Source organism: Stegastes partitus, unplaced genomic scaffold (genome assembly GCF_000690725.1).
Source record: "Stegastes partitus isolate 25-593 unplaced genomic scaffold, Stegastes_partitus-1.0.2 Scaffold1728, whole genome shotgun sequence".
Classification (NCBI taxonomy): Eukaryota; Metazoa; Chordata; class Actinopteri; family Pomacentridae; genus Stegastes; species Stegastes partitus.
Window position 1 is genome coordinate 84624 of NW_007579459.1, and position 17047 is coordinate 101670.

The 17047-nt window shown below is 41.1% G+C and overlaps 1 protein-coding gene across 2 annotated transcripts in view; it reads right to left on the minus strand.

The window, feature by feature from the left end:
• Nucleotides 1-10049: 10049 nt before the first annotated feature.
• LOC103372297 (rho guanine nucleotide exchange factor 7-like) overlaps nucleotides 10050-17047 on the minus strand; it is a 32528-nt gene continuing 25530 nt past the window's right edge. The window contains exons 18-22 of one of the 2 annotated variants that reach the window (XM_008301901.1): nucleotides 16672-16761; nucleotides 16070-16249; nucleotides 12248-12347; nucleotides 11767-11821; nucleotides 10050-10983 (exon numbers count right to left, since the gene is read on the minus strand). In XM_008301901.1, the coding sequence (XP_008300123.1) occupies nucleotides 10861-10983; nucleotides 11767-11821; nucleotides 12248-12347; nucleotides 16070-16249; nucleotides 16672-16761 (548 nt within the window). In that variant the 3' untranslated portion in view covers nucleotides 10050-10860. The remainder of the gene's footprint in view (nucleotides 10984-11766; nucleotides 11822-12247; nucleotides 12348-16069; nucleotides 16250-16671; nucleotides 16762-17047) is intronic. The other variant, XM_008301900.1, reaches the window with a different exon arrangement.

Consider the following 17047-nt stretch of genomic DNA (forward strand, 5'->3'; position numbering starts at 1 on the left):
ATGTTATCGGGCTCAGATCACCAACTCAGCAGATCTCAGCCGCATGTCACCTACAATAACTCAACACACACACATAAACAGACACACACATACACACACAGATGCCGAGTTCTGTGCTTCTTGTCAATAGGACGTTAAGGGTTTTGGCACTAATGACCAGTGTAGAGATAAGAGAGGAGAGGTTAATGTGTTGCTGTGGGTGATCAAGATAAGAACGATCCCTTCAAGCCTGCAGACAATGAGACAGTGAGAAAGGGAGAGAGAGGATACAAAAAACCAGAAAAGAAAAAAAAAGAAAAAATACAGAAATAAGCAAAAGCATTCTCGATGTAAGACAACGCCGAAGTGTTTGGCAGAGTGTAAAATACTGTTCTGTTGCATTTGATGTACGAATAAATGGATTCATGTAGATTCAGTCCATCAGAGTCGTGCACGTAAATATACGCGCAGCACAGCGGAGCATTAAACACTGAGGGAGGAAAAAAAAAAAAAAGAAAAACTCAATAGCCACCAGCAGCCAATCCTGGCTTTCACTTGAATGGGTTATCGGTGCAGCTCAAAAGACAAACCAAATATACGACCCTGTCTCACACACAAACGCTCTTTATTTGTAATCTTTCTTTGTGCAGGTCGGGATATATGTGTTTACATGTGAATGCAGCATCTACATTATGTTTGTGTTGATGTGTTCGATGTATTTTCAGCATCAGGGGGTATATACAATTTGTTGTGATTGCTATTTAAGCACTTGTTCAGCTTTGGTGAACGCTCGACGCATGCATATATGTATCTACACACACGCACGCACACACACACACACCTTCCTCCCTGTGAGTCAAAATAACATAAAATGGCTGGCCCCCCTATCTGTGTGGCCGGCTGGGTCGGCTGACATTTGGACACTTGTCAATCATCTCTTTCAATAGCCAAGCGGCAGGAAAAATGGAGTCGGGGGGTCAGCAACTCAGTGTATCGCCATGGCAACAACTGCACTGAAGTTCATATGCCTGCTGGGCCTGTAGTTCTAAGTGTGCGCGCGTTTGTGTGTGCGAGCGTGTGTGAGAATGTCCATTTTTCTCTCCGCTTTCGAGTGTGCGTGCGCGCCCCGGCTTGTGTGTCCAATTGTTCCCCATCAGCCAGAGGCAAATACTCCTCCCATTTTAGCTCTTCCACCTCTCACCTTGCAACCTCACATGCAGCTTTAGCCTTTTCTCCCTCCTCCCCCCACCCCTCCCTTGCTCCCAATTTTTTTTTTTTTTATAAAACCTCACTCCTCTAACCAGCAGGTCAAGGAACAAGGCCCTGCAGGAAGTACCGAATCCAAAAAATAAAAAAAGAGAAGTACTTAACCTTTCACCACCTCAGCCTCTCCCTCTTTTTGCCCCTCAGCCTCTTACCGCTTTCCTCTTCCTTGCCAGTGTGTTGTTTCTTTTTTTTTTTTTTTCCCTGTGATCCTCCACTTGCGCCCGCTCTAAATCTAATTGTTTTCTCATCTTCTATGGTCGTGCATTCATCTATTCGCCAAGCGCAGCATTTGGCCTTTGTTGTTGAGTGGGTGAGAAGCATGCATGTGTTATCCCATATTGTGGTTCACATGTATAAGCAGCCCTGCGTTCAGCCAAAGCACAAGAAAACAGAGTGACTGAGCGTGCAAACATAGCCACAACAAACTATGTGGAGTCTGCGCCACTGGTGGTCTGTTTATAGGATGAATACGAAGGATAATTTGTGTTCTCAGGCAGGGAAAATAGCTCCGATTGAGCCTCGGAGGACAATCTACTGACCCGTTTACCGAACACTTATCGCAGAGAGGTTCACCAGCACTATTCATTCTTCTGGGGCTCCAGCAGCCACACACAGAAGCGAGCAACTAGTCCCTTCTATCAGACTTTAATGACAGCACGATGTGCGGTTACAGCAGCCACACAGATATGAGTTTAATACAATGCTGTAACGTGCAAGAAAATCCTCTGGGAAGAAAATATCACACGGGAAAATTTACACTGCAGTTTGTGACAGATTTTAGGGATTAGATGATAGTTTAGTTAGGAGGCTAAATACTAAACTGCTGCTGCATTTGGGTTCAATTTTGTCACTTTTTGTAAATTACAGGCATGATTCAAAAAAGGATTCAAGTTGCTAGATGTATTTAATTTTACGCCCTTCCGCTTTGCTATAACTAGTGACTTTTATGAGCAAAATCTGCCGCTAATAGCTGTTTGATGTGGATTAACATGCTCCATTACCCCAATGTAACAACACTGCCAGAATCATTACAGACACACACACACAGAAATACGTGCTCCCTGACACAGACACCAACACTGCTCCATCCAAATCTCCGCCTGACAATGTGCGCACACATGCACTTCTTGGTCCAACACTCTCCCTCTTTCCAGTCCCATCAATGGACAAGGCCTGACTGGAATGGCGTAATTCTGGGGGATAATTCATGGATAATTTTGGGATAATCTCCAGCAACCCATTCGAAGCGCTGCCACCCAGTTTGCCCGCAGCCTGATTACCAGGCACCAAATGCCAGCCACTTGTAGTGACCAACACCGCCAGCAACCACTCTGGTGCATGCAAATAAACAAAACAAACAAGGACCTCAAGCAGGGGAAACATCCAGCTCCGCCTGCACAGATATTCAAACAAATTCTGCAGGATGTTGAAAGGACTCGCGCACAAAAGATGGAGACAAGTTCAAAACACACCATTGTAAAGACATCTTGTTATATGCAAAAGCATGCATGTGCAGCCTCAATCATGGCTCCACGTACAACACAGGCACGCAGACAGCTGAGAACATTTCCATTATGTGTGATTGCCATCTCGTGGTTGCAGTAACCATAAGATGAAGACTAAATGCATAACCTTTATTGTGACGTGCATTTAGATAATCAAGTGTACACTCTCGGCTACTCTTAGCCACAGCATCTCTGTTTTCTCTTTAAGAACTTACAATCTGCTGAAAGTATAAACCAACAAAACACTGCGCACCAATTTAAAGTTGCAAATAATGTCACATTTTATATCTTCGCATTTGTAACAGCTCTAACAATTTGCACAAATACAATGTGTCACATGCGAAAGTAAACAGACAATATCGGCACATACGCTTAGCCTTATGCTGGATTGGGTCTAAACGGTTGCTGCAATTTTGCTTTATGCCTTGATAAATACTGACATCTAGTGGCCCAAACGAAAAACTCACAGCCTCAGGTGCCCGAGAATTACACATGCTTGAGATGTAAGCAAATACCACCACCTCTTGGCCGACACGCACACATAACAAAAACAACAAGGAGGAAGCGAAACACATTTTCGTGCAATTTAATGCAATTAAGCCGATTGCTCTTGCGACACTTTTTAATGTAAATTTCTTCAAATGACATTTTAACATTTCCATATAAACCACTGGAGTGAAAATGCATTTTGCATTCTTAAGAGTGCAAATGTGATGTTTTAACTCTCCCGTAACATGATGTTTTTTCTGCACTAAATTTCATTTTGTAAATTCAGTAATTGGTTCACACTGAGACAGAGCGGTTGACAAACACACAAAGCTGTGTGCAGTTTAAATACCTTAACACAGGTTGACACAACTGCACTGTAAAAATGTTTAGTAATGTCATGCAAAGTCTATCATATCAGTTCTATCCACATGATAACTTAGTGATTCTTTCACATTTGACTGGTCAGACATAGTGTGCACAGAAAAACTTACTTCTGATGACACTGTATTTTCCACCATGCTCTGTATACATACATATCAAGTCTTGCCTGTCAGCACAAATGCATGCAAACAGCCCCCTGACCCACTCAGACAGACACACTAACTCAGTTCAAGTCCACCCATAAAGTGCCATTTCAGATTTACTCACCGTCAGTTAAGAGCTCTTATCTCTTACGCTGCAAAATCAAATAAGAGGTGTTTACACTTTCAATTTTGAATTCATGTCCTCAACATCCTCCGCTATCGCAAAACTCTGTCCAGGGTATACTGTTAGCCAAAAAAACAAAAAAAAATCTGGAAAAAATGTGATAAAAATTCAACATTTTCCAAAAGTGTCCAGAGGAATGAGTTTCTCCAGTCAGTTTGTAAGAGGAGTGATTCTTCAGTGAAATGGTAAAAAGCCTGAACTGAAACAGCTGCTCAGATCAGATACAGGAAGCAGCGTCCCTTCAGTCATCCTGTCACTCCACAGACCACTTAAGTCCAGCAGCACTTTCTGTTTTTTTTGTTTTTTTTTGGGTCCTGCTCTTCAAGAACTGACAAACTCACTTCTTTGTGAACTCGGCTGAAGATGATCACGGAGGAGCAGCTCTGACCTGTGCAATTACAGACGATAGCAGTGAGAGATAATCTGCGTAGACTGATGAATCAAAGTGGCAACGAAAAGCTCACCTGGTTTGTTTTTTTTCCCCCCCAGTCACCCTCCCGTCTCCAGGCAGTGAGAGCCCTCCTGTCAGATTTATACCACCGCAGATACACCGGTCTCCTCTCCTCGGCTCCCCTCGCCTGTTAGGCATTGACTGCTGTTTTTTTTTTTTTTTTGCTCTGCTCTATCTCTGCACTTGACCAATCCACTCTATCAGCTCCACCACTCTCAACTCCACACAGATTTGCACTGTGCAACCTATTCCATTTTTATGATACTTTCGCTCACTTGCCTTCTCTCCCTCCTCCCACCACCACCACCACCATCCCACCCCCCACACTTCTGCCAAACCAGTCACCTGTAGGCTTAGAGGTACTCAAAACCATTTCCCAATCTCCCGCCCTCCTCGCCTCATTCTTATCTTGTCTATCTCTCCTATTCCCGTCATTTTCACCTCCCTCACTCCCACTCACTTTTCACTCCTACCTACTTTTGGTCCTTTTACTTCCTCTAATAAATCCTCTGCCTCTACCTAACCATTACCAATTTTCTCTGACCCACTATTTGCTATTAGCCCCTTGTCTTCCTCCTCCCCTTCCTCTTATGCCTCCACTCTCCATCCCTGTCCCTGCCTATCCTCCTTATATATCCTCAGCCTTCGCTTTGCCTTCTCCCCATCTCCAGCGGCATGAATATATTATTATCTACACAATGGGGCCCTGCTTATTGTTTATGAATTACCAGCCTTGCGGCCAAACAAAGCCTATTTTCATAAGAAACCTCCATTTCATTTCAGCTCCAATTAGATTGGGGGCTAAAGAATAGGAGTCCTCAGGCCTCAGCCCCTAAGGATGGCAGGTCCATTCAGCTTCATTCAATGGGGCCTTATTGCTTTCCCATACAAAAGAGCACGTGGACGGGCTTTCAGACTGAAACACCAACCAAAAATGACTGGGAGACAGTACTGTACAATAACAAATCTTTAAAGAAAGGACACTGAGTGCTTATCCTCCCATCCATCAATTCATCCCTCACTCTTCGCTTTCTTCTCCTCCACTGTTCGTATATTGTAAGACCTGGACATTAATGACAGACAGTTGAAAGAGAAAGGGAGTGAAAGAAAGAGAAGAAGAAAGAGGCAAAGCAGCTCAGTTTTTCACAATACATGTCAAGTCTAAATGATCACTGGCTGCTGAATAGACAGAGGGAAGGGAAAAGAAATGAGTCGTGTGTGTGTGTGTATGTATGTGTGTGTGTGTGTGTGTGTGTGTGTGTGTGTACAGCTGATTGATTCTCTGCTTTGAAAAGAGAGAGAAAAGAGTGAAGGAAAGAGAGAGGAAGACCTTGATGCCTTTTTCTGAGCTCCACAATAGTCGGGGGATCTGAGCCGTATTGTGGGGCACCCACAGTGACAAGCTGTCACTCCATCCTGGTCGGAAGAAAGAGCCGCAAGAGTGTGAAGAGGGGCTGGGGCAGGTCAGAACCTTGATAATACACGTCTGCCTCTTCATTTCACAAGTTTCTCACCCACCAGACACTTGATAGGAGAAAAAAAGGCTCTTAAGTTTAGTGGAAGTAGAAATAAAAGGGAAGCTGGTGTCCAGGTGTCCTCCGCAAGATGTACCGGAAAAGCAGGTAACACCAGCTCAGAGATCCAGGTTATCTTCGAGGCTTTCTTCGTGCTCTGGTTCATTATTGAGGCAGGCGGTTGGCCGAAGACCTTCAGAGAGTCATGACAGCAAGGGCAGAGCATGGACACGCTGTGGTCTGGGTTTATCTGCCCAGATCTGCCTCACAGGATGAATGTGAAATGTGCCTTTGTTCCAATGAAGGAATATTCAACACGAAACAAAAGGCCACTGTTTTCATTACTAATGAGTGGACAAGGTGAGAGTCACAGTGAAAAGGTTGACATCTGTGCTTATTCATCCAGCAGAATGGGATCATCATCATCATCCTCCCCGCCCCCCCACCTCCCCTCCCGCCACAAAGCTTGTCACCATTAAAAGATACACAATAGACTTCAGTGGGGTGCTTTTTTGAAAAACACGTGGCATGTACACAAATATATACACAACCACAAGAAGCGTATGACACTATGGGTCATTTTTGTGTGTCTTCAGTCAGTCCACTCATATGGGACAGATTTATGATGTGAATGCATAACTTGTACAAACTGCTACTGCAGATCCTGTATTTGTGCAGCAACTAGTCAACCATTAGATTAGATTGCACTTCAGCTTTCACCACCAATGAGGAAACTCACTTGTTGCAGCAGTATAGACACAGGAAAGAGCACAAAAAAGTGACAGGAAGAAAAGAGAACAAATGAACTATAAATAGGAAGAGCTGAGAAATACAATACAAAGAGCTAAACACACACTATATACACTATAGATCCATATAATTAAAAAAAATCCTAATGAGTAGTTTCTTCATATAGATACACAGATATATTTGACATCCAAGCCCTAAACTTGCACACACCGAGCACAGCACAGTACAGACAAGACGACAGCGACTTGTTCAATAAACCTACTTTAAATATACAGCGTGAGCCAGGCAACAGCCAAGGATGGTCCGGCCCGGCCCCCGCTTCGACCAACAGGGAAATATGATATGTAAATGAAATGAGGTGGATAAATCCACTTAAGTGCAGCAGCAGGATAGTACACATGGCAATGATACAGCAGATCATTAAGACTTTACAGCCTGTAACATGACTGGTTTGGTTAACTCTCCCCAAATCTATCAAAAGCTATAGTGGATCTGTTTTCAGCAAACAGATAAAAACGGAAGCATCAGGGCGAAAAAATTGACTTCTCTTTTAGGTTTTTGAAGATGTTTAACCCCTCACCTGAGAGGCTCCTTCAGTTTTGACTGGCTGACCTCGGATTGCCATCACTGGGATGACTAAGAATCCACACAGACATGAAGCCAACAGCCATAAGCTCAATATTTCCCCAGCAAGCAGGTGTAGCCCAAAGCTAGGGCTGTCACAATCATGAAAGTTTTACCTGATGAACAGTTGTCTTTTTCTCTTAATTATGAGCTACTAGTTGTAAATTAGTGGTATTCGTGTCTTTGACTGCCACCTTTTTGCTGCAAATCCAACAAATGTGTCTCTTTAAGTTACTGAGCTTTCCTTTACCATTCAGCTGTTGATGTTGATGCAACTAAATTACTTGCCATCAAGAAGTTGGTTCCATTAAACCTTGAGCAGACGAGGGGGGTGCAAATGGTGGAAAACATGCATGTCAACATGTGCCACGAATAGCAAAATAAATACATTAAAACTGCTTAAAGAAAATTACATTAACTCCAGTGTAGTTAGCTGTGAGAGTAAAGTTAATTTGCTGTGTTTCTGTTATCAATTAACCTACACAGGTGCTTTTCTTTTTGTTTGGTGGGACAAGTGGCCAAATTTAATCAAGACTTTTTTTTTTTAGAATGCTTCCTATGACATACTAGGTAGTTCTGGTAGGCACTAATAACAGCATCAGCACCACTGAGTAAACTGGAAAAACAGGAGCTCAGCACAAAATCAGCAGACAAGACAGATCACAATGTCAGCACACACTTACCTTGGTGAGGTAAAGCGGATTGTTCAGTGCAGACCTTTGTGGAAAAGATGATAAAGGTCCAAAACTGTCAACAGAGAGGAAATCAGTGTTTCCAATCCAAGGGAGGTTAGCAATACGGACAACCCGCAAATGACAACTTTTTAAATAATGTAAGCGTGTTTGTTAAATGTTGTACAAACAATAGTTGCGGTGGCTGCGTAAACAAACAGAGTGGCAGCCACGTGGTAAACATTTAAAAGGCGCGGTCGCGTTTTGAAAAAAGGTGCGTTTGTTTTGATTAGCGCCAGAGTTCAGTGTGTCACGTGGGAGCGAGGCGGGTTGAATTAGGTCACTACGTAAAAATACACTGTAAAAAATAGATTTTTAAAACACTTATTTCAAAACCACAGAAAAGAAGTATTAATTTACATGTTAACTGTTTTAAAAGGGGCAAAACTGTGAAAATATTTTTTTTGTTTGTTTTTTTGTTTGTTTGTTTTTTACAAAATGTAATTCTTTCTTTCACCAGATTTAACTGCAAAATGACAATGTCTTTCTGCATTTAAATCAGCATTTGTTTTTTGTTTATTTCAATGGGTCTCTTTTACAGTGCACCACTGCATCAAATTCTGAAGCAGTCACCACCTGACAGCGCTTGTTAAACCTGACATGACTAATTTACCTGCTGCTAACTGTATTATAAGAGTTTTAACCTGTTAGAGGGACTTGCGAGCTCACAAAGGGGGATTCCTGAGGGATTTTGTTCTCTTTGCACTAAATCAGTCAGTATATTTAACATTAGCCATCACATCTGACATTAAGTTTACTCTGACAAAGGCCATCACATCTGACAATAAGCAAAGACAGTAGTACCCAACTTCTATTATTAGTAAGTATTAGTAGTAGTAGTATAAGTAGTATTAGTCTGATATCACTGGTTCAGCTGTCCAGGTTTCCTCTTCAGATCCTTGAGGCCCAGACAGCAAATGTCCCGTTTTAGATGTCTGGCCTGTGGAACAGACAAAACAGACGATCTTTAACTGCTGGTACATATGGAAAGGTCAGAGATTTGGCCAAGAGAGAGGTCATGAAAAGCTTTAAAAAGTAATCAGTAAAATCCTAAACTCTATCCTCAAACATACTGGCAGCCAGTGTAAAGAGGAGAAAACAGGAGTGACATGCTTGTGTTTCTTGGTTCTGGTTAAACCCTGGCAGTTTTGAGTCAATAGATTTTTGGTTCAGGCAGATAATAAAAAGGTTGTTGCAGTAATCCAAGCAAGATGAAGTAGAAGCCTGTAATATGGTCTGTGTCTTAACAGTTAAGATTGAATGTAATTTTGAATTGTTTGCTAAAAACATTATGGTACAAACTCTGTGGTGTGCTGTTCTAAACTCAGATTACTGTCGAACCAAGAGTCTTTACGACACGTAGTCAGAATCTGTTTCACGTCATTCTGCGACCCAGTAACAAGAATCTCTATTTTGTCTCAGTTCAACTGAAAAACTTCTTGACATCAGAAAGGCAGTCATTAGAACTCACAGGAAGATACATATGTGTGTGTCATCGGTATAGAAATGAAAGTGGACCCCATGTTAACAAACACTGTGTCCAAATGGAAGCATGTGTGGGAAAAAAAATTCAATTGGTCCCAAATTTCACCATGTGTTACACCTTAGTAAACACATGGAAATGAAAGCATATGGAGGAATTGTAAATTGAAAATAATTTCAAAGAAAGATGAGTTAATGGGCCCTGCAATGGACTGGCGACCTGTCCAGGGTGTCCCCTGCCTTCGCCCTAAGTCGGCTGGGATAGGCTCCAGCCCCCCCGCGACCCTAGTGAGGATTAAGCGGTGTATAGAAAATGGATGGATGAATGAGTTAATGGTCTTTTGTTATTTATACATTTTACATACAAGTCAGTCTCTTCAAAAGCTTACCTGCATCATCCAATGGAAAAATCAGTAAAATCCATAGAAAATCAGTTGGAGCTATAAATAGTCAAAAACTGTGAAAGTATGAACACTTCATAGGTTTTTGTGTGTGATGACAAACAGCACAGCTCCCTGTGGTGTAGTCCAGACACAATAACTCAAAGTCCTTCTTGAAAGCACACATTTATTTCTCCCAAAGGACAAAGGCTCATCTTTTTGCAGTATTTACATTATACAGTACAAGTTCAATATCTGTACAATTCCCTTAGGACGCCCGGAAAGTGGTCAAACAATAAAGAGCACAAAAAGGATTTAAAAACAAAAACAATAAGACACAGAAGATGAGTTTCCTGGCACAAGCTTTGCTAACAGGCTAAAAGGCTTAGTCTGTGTCCCAGAAAGGTACCCTGCAAAAAAAAAAATCATCCCATATAAAAATTAAATAACATAAGAGAGGTTATGAAATGGCATTATTCAAGTTCAGACTCATCCAAGGCCTTTGTGACCATTACCACCACTGAAGTACCATTTATGTACCGCTGCGTAGTGGTCCTGTGAAATGATTGTAAACAGAAGGAGAGCAGCTCTCTCCGGTTATCTTCCAGCCTCCTGAACACAGCCAGAGACACTGATGATAGATGATAGAAGAGTATGATTTGTTCACCCTTAACTTTGCGTTCAAGGAATGTTATTGTGGAATAGATGGTGGATGCAGTTCAGCAGTACATCCCAGTGAGGCCTGCCTATCAAGCAGAGTGGCGGCAACAACACTCCTCTTAAAGCGCGCACACACACACATCCATCTCAAACAAGCACACAATTACCTGTTTACCGATGCACTCTTGCTCTCACTCACACTCGACCAACCTTAAATTATGGATGTGAGTGTGTGCATTTCACACACACTGCAAGCAAAGTCCACTCATGGTATCATGCCTCTTTCTTTCTCAGAGCTTCAGACGGACGTGCACTTTAGCCTCACAGGTTCGTCTCATCCCACGTCGGGTCATTAATGCTCTTCAGCACCCTCCTCACTACTTTTTCTAGTTCCTTCCGGGCTCTCTGCTCCTCCTCCAGAGACCTCTTCATCTTCTTATTATCCTGCCGTGGAAAGCGTTCACATTACTCATGTCATAAAGTAACACACATACTACAAATGGTGATTTGATTTTCTGAATGCCAGAGAGGACTAAACCTTTTTATTTTTTTTCCCTGTACAGGGTCATTTTGCTGTCTTGACTGTATTATAATTCCCTTTACTACTCTGTCAATGTCTATACCACGTTCTATTTTTTTTGTCTTTCTGAGTTTGTATGGCTCATTCTTACAAAATGAAAAAGCACTTTTGAACTAAAGTTAAAATGCAAATTATTGACAAACGTCTATTTTTCCCCCAGGCTGAAAGTTTCTCTATATTGGGGACTGTAAGTGTTATATATTTGATTCTTTTTTTCTTCTTCTTCTTTTTAGAAAAGCCTTTAACCACCTCTGAAAGACTTTTCCTGTGAACCAATCCCTTATTTAAGGGCTTTACATACAAACATGTACATATTTTTGTATATCTAAAGGCGTAAGGTTGATGCCATCTATACTGGCAAACCTAGAGTGTGGGACACTCACAAGTTACAGTAGCAACTGTAAAATATCACTAAACCGATTTAATGGATCATTTAGTCACCTTGTCCAAACCTAAAGCAAAGGGGATGCTGCAGTTTGCAGAAATTATGTGAAATTCCTCATGTTTTAATGAAATCTGCTAATAGTAGTTAACATTATATCTACCGCTTAGATCATAAAATCAATCTAGCCAGCCTTAACTTAAAGTCATTCGTAAATAGTAAATCACACCTTCATGATCTGTTATGAAACATTTCATGAACTCACCTGTTTCAGCTCTTGAACTTCATCCCTGAGGGCGTACACCACATCCACCAGGCTCCTGTAATGAAAAAAAAACAACAACTTATATTGGCATCAAACAAAATCGGTTTCACTGCATCCATAACTGTTGCTTTGAGACACACAGAACCATAGCAAAAACCTAAACCAGGAAGCTTACCAGAAATAACACTACAACTACTGAAATGTTAAGTCTGGTAATATTCTGTATTTGTTTGGTCAAGAAATCCAATTAAAAAAACAAAATCAGCAATTTATTTCCCCCACTGATAATGCCTACATGCATATTGATCCACAGGTCAAAATAGTCCCAAATAAATGCACCATTTACTCCTGCTGAAGCACATTTTTGCCAGAATGTTCAGCCTTTAAAAAAAAAAAAAAAACATCTTAGTGTTCACTAAGGAACACACTTGGTTGTGGTCTTTACGTAGGATAAGAAAGAGAGATTCATTAATCATCTTACTTCTCTTCCGCTGCACTTTGCCCGTTGCGACTGGGATCCTCCACAAGGACTTTCTGCTCACCAGGGATGATCACATGCAGCCCCGTTTCCCTTCGCGGTCCTGTTATGAAACAGAAGAGCACTCAACAGTTGTACTTCACTCAGTCTCACCTTGTGGTACGATGAGTCATCTTCACTAAATTACTTTTTTCACACCACAGCCTGAGCTTTCCTGGAAGGACTGACGGCATCCAAGAGAAGCAGAAAAAAAAGAAGCCACACACACACAGTCAGCGGTAGTAGTAGAGTGTTAGTCATGCACAGACCAGATCTGAGAGTCAGAGGATAGTGGAAGGAAATTAAGAGGCTGTGGACAGATTCTTGCACAAACAAAACACAAGTACGACTAATTCACAACACACATCTGTCATTTTGAAATTAATGAGAAAATCCACCCTCTTTCCCAAACACAATCAGATCTGCCGTCCTCCAACAACAAATCACCATAATCACCAGCGTCTACCAAATGACAAATTTATTCAAAACTCATAATACAGCGTTTGGGACTCGAACACTTCAGCAGTGTAGAACAAATACACTGAAGGCGCTGTTTGCAGATAAGACATGGTCACGTGTGTGAACTGAATACGACATTAGAGCACACAGAGGACACCGTTGGTTAAAGACAGTTAGTCTGGTCACCCTGCCTGTCCCACAGTTTGACTTAAGTTTCTTAAACCACAGAATACACCTGTCACAAAGTATAGCACATGATATAAGGACAGTGATATTCTTAGCTCAAATACTCATAGAAGGTAGAATGGATTTTTTATTTTTTTTTCTTGCTCCAAGACAACTAGTATTTACAGAAAGGGAGACTACCGTATGTGCTCTTTATATTTCAAGTCCACTCTGACAGTATTCTGAGGTTGAATGAGTAGTTCACATAGAAATGTTCCTGTATAATCGCAGTCTCTTGTTTTTTTCCTTGTTTTTTTTTTTTTAACCCTCAATGCTACCAAAACACTGAAGGTTGAGCATTTACACTACGAATGAGCATTTACTTTACAGAAACACTGAATACTTAAGTCTACCTTTAGGATATATCATACACACTCTAGGTAGACGACAGAAAGTACAGAATTTTAACAGATTCTACCCCCGCCCACCCACTCCCACCCGCTGGCCCCCCGTTACATGATTGTGCAAAATAATTCCAACACTTCATGTTATAGTTTCAGTGTAAACTTCGATACAGACCAATAAAATATAAAAGAAAAAAAAAAGAAAGAAAAAGAAATGATTCATCCAGGGATCATTTTGTAAACATTGACGTACAGAATAAAATATAAATAAAAAAAAAACAAAAAACAAACGCCTGTATACAAAGTAATAAATATAATAAAGAAATCATCTCAGAAACAGTTCAAACTGTAACGTGGACCAATATATTTCCATATGTCACTCACATTGCTTACTGTAAGAGGATGTCAACCTGTACTTTTTATTACCAATACTGGAAAAATACTTCTTCATAAAAATAGTCATTAATGCATGATAGTATGGGGAGCCTCGCAAGCCAGACGACAACAAAGGCGAGTCTGGATTGTGAGGCCAGAGCATAGGTGCTAGTTTGTTGTGACAAGAGGGACGTTTGCAAGAGATATCGCGCTAACCCGTTCAAGCTGTCGGAGCGTACGACAGCAGCTACACCCTAAAGAAACAGCTCGTCATTTTAGGGAAAAACAGGGATATTCGCTTCCTTTCAGAGAGTTAGATTCCACTCTTACGTCTGTAAAGCTAAGCATTGAGTGTTGAAGCAGAGGACGTTGACAGTGTAGCAAATGTAAAGAGATTTGTTGTTTTTCATTCTCATGCACCTTAAGACTGAAACATGAAGTTAGATACGCACTTTGCTTTTTATCTAATGAGTGAGACAAGAAGGCCAATATCAGTTCGTACTTGTAGGTGATGTGTTTAGCCACATATAGCATAAAAATGTTCATTAAAATTAAAATAAATGTAATGATTTATACTTTTTTCTGTCAAGTAGCACCTCTGAAGCTCAGACGCCAGGGTTGCCAGGTTTGCAGCACCGTATGCCCACACGCTGATCTGGAATCAGTTTGGTAGGATTTTACTATTAACAAATTATTCAATTTAAAATAAAGATTTTCAATTCTAGATACTTTTCATGTAATTTGCATGCAAAACAGGTCTACCCAAACCAATTGAAAAACATTTAACCCATGGTAACGCTTCAAAAGTAACTAAATTCAGTACCACAGACCTGGCAACCCTGTTAGAACCAATTGTTCTTTGTTAGTGTGTTTTAAAGGTGCTACAGGCTTGCTTCTAGTCTTTACTCTAAGCTGTGAATTCATACCGAATGAACAGATATGAGAGTAAAATCAATCTTTACGTCTAACTCTTGGCGAGAAAGCAAGTACATGTAATTCCCAAAATGACAAACTATTCCTTTACCTACCAGGAGACACTTCCATATCAAACAAACGCATCCAGGTTTGTATTACAGGACTGTTCTAGTTTGTACTTTACAGTTTCTTAACGCCCGGCTGATACACTATGCCTGCTTTTATATGAATCTTTTTTTTTTCATTTCATAAATACAGCAACTTGAGATTTAAAACAGTATAAATGCAACCCTGTGACAGTAACAGACGAATCTCACTGGATGTAAGATCAGGCAGATCGAGGATGATGTTTAGGAGACTGCACAATAAAGGAAGTTATTAAAATGAATGACATCAAGGGTCAGTTCACTAAAAATACAAAAGACAAAAAAAAAAAATGTTCAGTCACTTTACTCTAGTGATGGGATCTAGTTGGACATATTAAATCAAAACTATCTTCATGTTTACTATCATTGGTAAAATACGTTTTCTGTAATTTGGGTGAACTGACCCTTAATATTCACTCTTCTAAGTACACTGGCTTCTATCCAGTTTAATCTTGACTAGAGAGTGAAGAGTATGTGATAATCTCCTCTTTCTGTAGCAGCTACGACAGACGACAAAGAACAGACTGAATTTCACAAACTATTAAAGTTAGCAAGGACTCTGAATATTCAATAGCTGTTTGAATATGTTGGATTTTTTTCTTTTCTTGCTGAGGGCTGGCAACATGATCAGAACTGCAAATTATGGCAACAGCGACGATATAAAATGTTGAGAACTTGGATATTACATTTGCATGCCGCTATGTTATCGGACAGCAGGGGCGTATGTGTGCCTGAACCTGTGTGTGCGTGCTTGTGTAGCATCTGTGCTATGTTTGAGCATTCATACTCTTAAAAACACATACTGGAGAGAAGTAGTACACGGTAAATAGAATACACTCGTTCCTGAATTACATCTGAATATCAGACAGGAAAAGCTCAGTCCCCATCGCTCCCTCCCACCGGGTCTCCCTCCCCTAATATTCCACTCCAAAGTCCCTGTACTCTCTGCTGAGAGTCCACCACGTTTATGGTCGAACAAGGGGAGCGGTCACATTCAAGATAAATTAACAATTAATTACCAAACACTTACTGCATGACAACTACAGAAAGAGAGGAGGCACATAAAAGGGAAAGTGGCAAAGGCAACAGGGAGATGCTTAAAACATCTTCAAAGAAATTGTCCAAAAAAAATAAATAAACCAAATAAGTTAACAAAAAAATGAACAAATATAATAGAAAATAAATAGATAAATTAAAAAAATCTTCTTTTTTTTTTTTTAATACATTGAAGGTAAAAGAGGTAAGCGCGCTGTACGTTACATCACAGCACAGCGTGGCAGTACTGTACGTTCTTTAGTTCTGGTGAGAGATGCAGCTCTTGCGCGGCACCGAGCCCATCCTGTAACTGTGGGTGGTCCAGATGGAGTCATAGTCAGAGTCCTCCGAAAGGTCGGAGGTCAGTTCTGGCCGCGACACGCTGCTACGGCGGCCCGGCGAGTCCACGCAGGACTGGTCCACGTCCGCAAGCACGTGGTTGTGCATCAGGTCAGTGCCCTGCCAGGCTGGTCGGACGAGCCGAGCAGACGGCGACGTTGCAAATGTGGAGGAAGGAAATGGTGGTCGAAGGAAGAGGAACGGCGGTAAAAGGAGGAGGAGGAGGAGGAGGAGGACGTGGCAGATGCAACAAATGATAAATCATAAAACCAATGACAGATGCGGGATAAGATGATGAAGGAAATCAGAACACATGGAGGAAATTATAGCACAGTATGAAGAGAAAAAAAAGGAAGGAACTCAACGTAAACCAGAACGATGCCAAAGAGTAAGGAATGGAGGAGAGACGGGAAGAAGAAAAGATACTGTTAGAAGGATCAGTTCAGAATACCAGCGTTAAAGAAAGGCACTGAGTACAGAGTAAAGACAGCAAGCTCCAGTATGAAACTCTCTTCTTTTGTGCAAGAGTACGATTTAGGTTTTTTCTTACTGGAGTTAAGAGTCTGCCTGGTTTTGGCGCTGGTGCAGTACGCCTCGATAACTTTCAGGATCTGGGCGTCTTCTTCCAGAGCTGCTGTACCTGAGAAAGAGAAGGTGCAATTAATTACCACGCTCATGGTGCTGAAATTCTGTCTGTTCTCACTGTCACGAAAAGAGTAGCTGGATATTTTAGGAAACACACTTTTTCCTTTTAGCTGTAGGAGAGACAGGAGTTCATTAAGCTTATTATCATAAAGTTTTTGAATCTGCACACAAACACAATTGTTTGTTAGCTGTTCTGCTTTGCTATGTGGACAATAACATGCACATTTTGTTGTAAAAGTGACTGTTTGTTGTTGAACATGTGCTCTGTTAATAGCAAACAA